Source organism: Coregonus lavaretus, assembly GCF_964263955.1.
Source record: "Coregonus lavaretus genome assembly, contig: HAP1_SCAFFOLD_5211, whole genome shotgun sequence".
NCBI lineage: Eukaryota > Metazoa > Chordata > Actinopteri > Salmoniformes > Salmonidae > Coregonus > Coregonus lavaretus.
The window spans coordinates 1-2,500 of record NW_028158372.1 but is presented as its reverse complement, the minus strand read 5'-3'; the positions used below and the strand labels follow the sequence as shown (position 1 = coordinate 2,500).

The 2,500-nt window shown below is 37.3% G+C and overlaps 1 protein-coding gene across 1 annotated transcript in view; it reads left to right on the top strand.

Annotated features, from left to right (window-relative positions):
* The window catches only part of LOC311124091 (protein unc-80 homolog), a gene marked incomplete at both ends in the record, with an annotated part of 41,372 nt that extends 39,047 nt beyond the window's left edge, over nt 1-2,325 (top strand). The window contains 2 exon segments of the mRNA XM_084198304.1: nt 2,161-2,236; nt 2,239-2,325. Coding sequence (XP_084054430.1) covers nt 2,161-2,236; nt 2,239-2,325 — 163 coding nt within the window.
* Nucleotides 2,326-2,500: the final 175 nt, after the last annotated feature.

Genomic DNA, 2,500 nt, shown 5'->3' with positions numbered 1-2,500 from the left:
ACTGTATCCTCCATTCTACTACCTTGTATAGTATTATACTGTATCCTCCATTCTGTATAGTATTATACTGTATCCTCCATTCTACTACCTTGTATAGTATTATACTGTATCCTCCATTCTGTATAGTATTATACTGTGTCCTCCATTATGTATAGTATTATACTGTATCCTCCATTCTGTATAGTATTATACTTTAAACTCCATTCTGTATAGTATTATACTGTATCCTCCATTCTGTATAGTTTTATACTGTATCCTCCATTCTACTACCCTGTATAGTATTATACTGTATCCTCCATTCTATCCATTCTACTACCTTGTATACTATTATACTGTATTCTCCATTCTGTATAGTATATACTGTACCTTTATACTGTATCCTCCATTCTGTATAGTTTTATACTGTATCCTCCATTCTACTACCCTGTATAGTATTATACTGTATCCTCCATTCTGTATAGTATTATACTGTATTCTCCATTCTACTACCCTGTATAGTATTATACTGTATCCTCCATTCTGTATAGTATTATACTGTATTCTCCATTCTACTACCCTGTATAGTATTATACTGTATCCTCCATTCTGTATAGTTGTATACTGTATCCTCCATTCTACTACCCTGTATAGTATTATACTGTATCCTCAATTCTACTACCCTGTATAGTATTATACTGTATCCTCCATTCTACTAACCCTGTAGAGTATTATACTGTATCCTCCATTTTGTATAGTTTTATACTGTATCCTCCATTCTACTACCCTGTATAGTATTATACTGTATCCTCCATTCTACTACCCTGTATAGTATTATACTGTATCCTCCATTCTGTATAGTATTATACTGTATCCTCCATTCTACTACCTTGTATAGTATTATACTGTATCCTCCATTCTGTATAGTATTATACTGTATCCTCCATTCTGTATAGTATTATACTGTATCCTCCATTCTGTATAGTATTATACTGTATCCTCCATTCTGTATAGTTTTATACTGTATCCTCCATTCTACTACCTTGTATAGTATTATACTGTATCCTCCATTCTGTATAGTATTATACTGTATCCTCCATTATGTATAGTATTATACTGTATCCTCCATTCTACTACCTTGTGTAGTATTATACTGTATCCTCTATTCTGTATAGTATTATACTGTATCCTCCATTCTGTATAGTATTATACTGTATCCTCCATTCTGTATAGTTTTATACTGTATCCTCCATTCTACTACCTTGTATAGTATTATACTGTATCCTCCATTCTGTATAATATTATACTGTATCCTCCATTCTGTATAGTATTATACTGTATCCTCCATTCTGTATAGTATTATACTGTATCCTCCATTCTGTATAGTATAATACTGTATCCTCCATTCTGCATAGTTTTATACTGTATCCTCCATTCTACTACCTTGTATAGTATTATACTGTATCCTCCATTCTGTATAGTATTATACTGTATCCTCCATTCTACTACCTTGTAAAGTATTATACTGTATCCTCCATTCTGTATAGTATTATACTGTATCCTCCATTCTGTGTAGTATTATACTGTATCCTCCATTCTGTATAGTATTATACCTAATCCTCCATTCTACTACCTTGTATAGTGTTATACTGTATCCTCCATTCTGTATAGTATTATACTGTATCCTCCATTCTACTACCCTGTATAGTATTATACTGTATCCTCCATTCTGTATAGGATTATACTGTATCCTCCATTCTACTACCATGTATAGTATTATACTGTATCCTCCATTCTGTATAGTATTATACTGTATCCTCCATTCTACTACACTGTGCCTCTGTAAGAGCCCTGCAAAGTTCCCCTCTATATACCTCTTCTTCTATGTTCTTTCTAGGGCTAGAATCACAGTCTCTCTCTCTCTCTCTCTCTCTCTCTCTCTCTCTCTCTCTCTCTCTCTCTCTCTCTCTCTCTCTCTCTCTCTCCTCTCTCTCTCTCTCCTCCTCTCTCTCTCTCTCTCTCTCTCTCTCTCTCTCTCTCTCTCTCTCTCTCTCCTCTCTCTCTCTCTCTCTCTCTCTCTCTCTCTCTCCTCTCTCTCTCTCTCTCTCTCTCTCTCTCTCTCTCTCTCTCTCTCTCCTCTCTCTCTCTCTCTCTCTCTCTCCCTTCTTCTCTTACCCCTCCCAGCTCCTGACCCAGCCAGCTGACTCCCAGGAGGAGATCACGGCCCGCCACCACATCGCTGACCAGCTGGAGCGCCGCTTCATCCCCGCCCCCTCTGCAAGAGCTCCCTGTTCGCAGAGTTCAACAACGAGCTGAAGATCCTCAAGGAGGCCGTGCACAGTGGCTCTGGTTGGTGACCTACTGATTAGTACACTGGCTATTAGTAGACTAGCCGTTAGTATACTACTTTTTAGTGCACTACTCATTTAGTACACTACCCCGTAGTACACTACCCGTTAGTACACTACACTACCTGTTAGAACTCTACACATTAGACACATAGGTCAACGCTTAACTCATATCT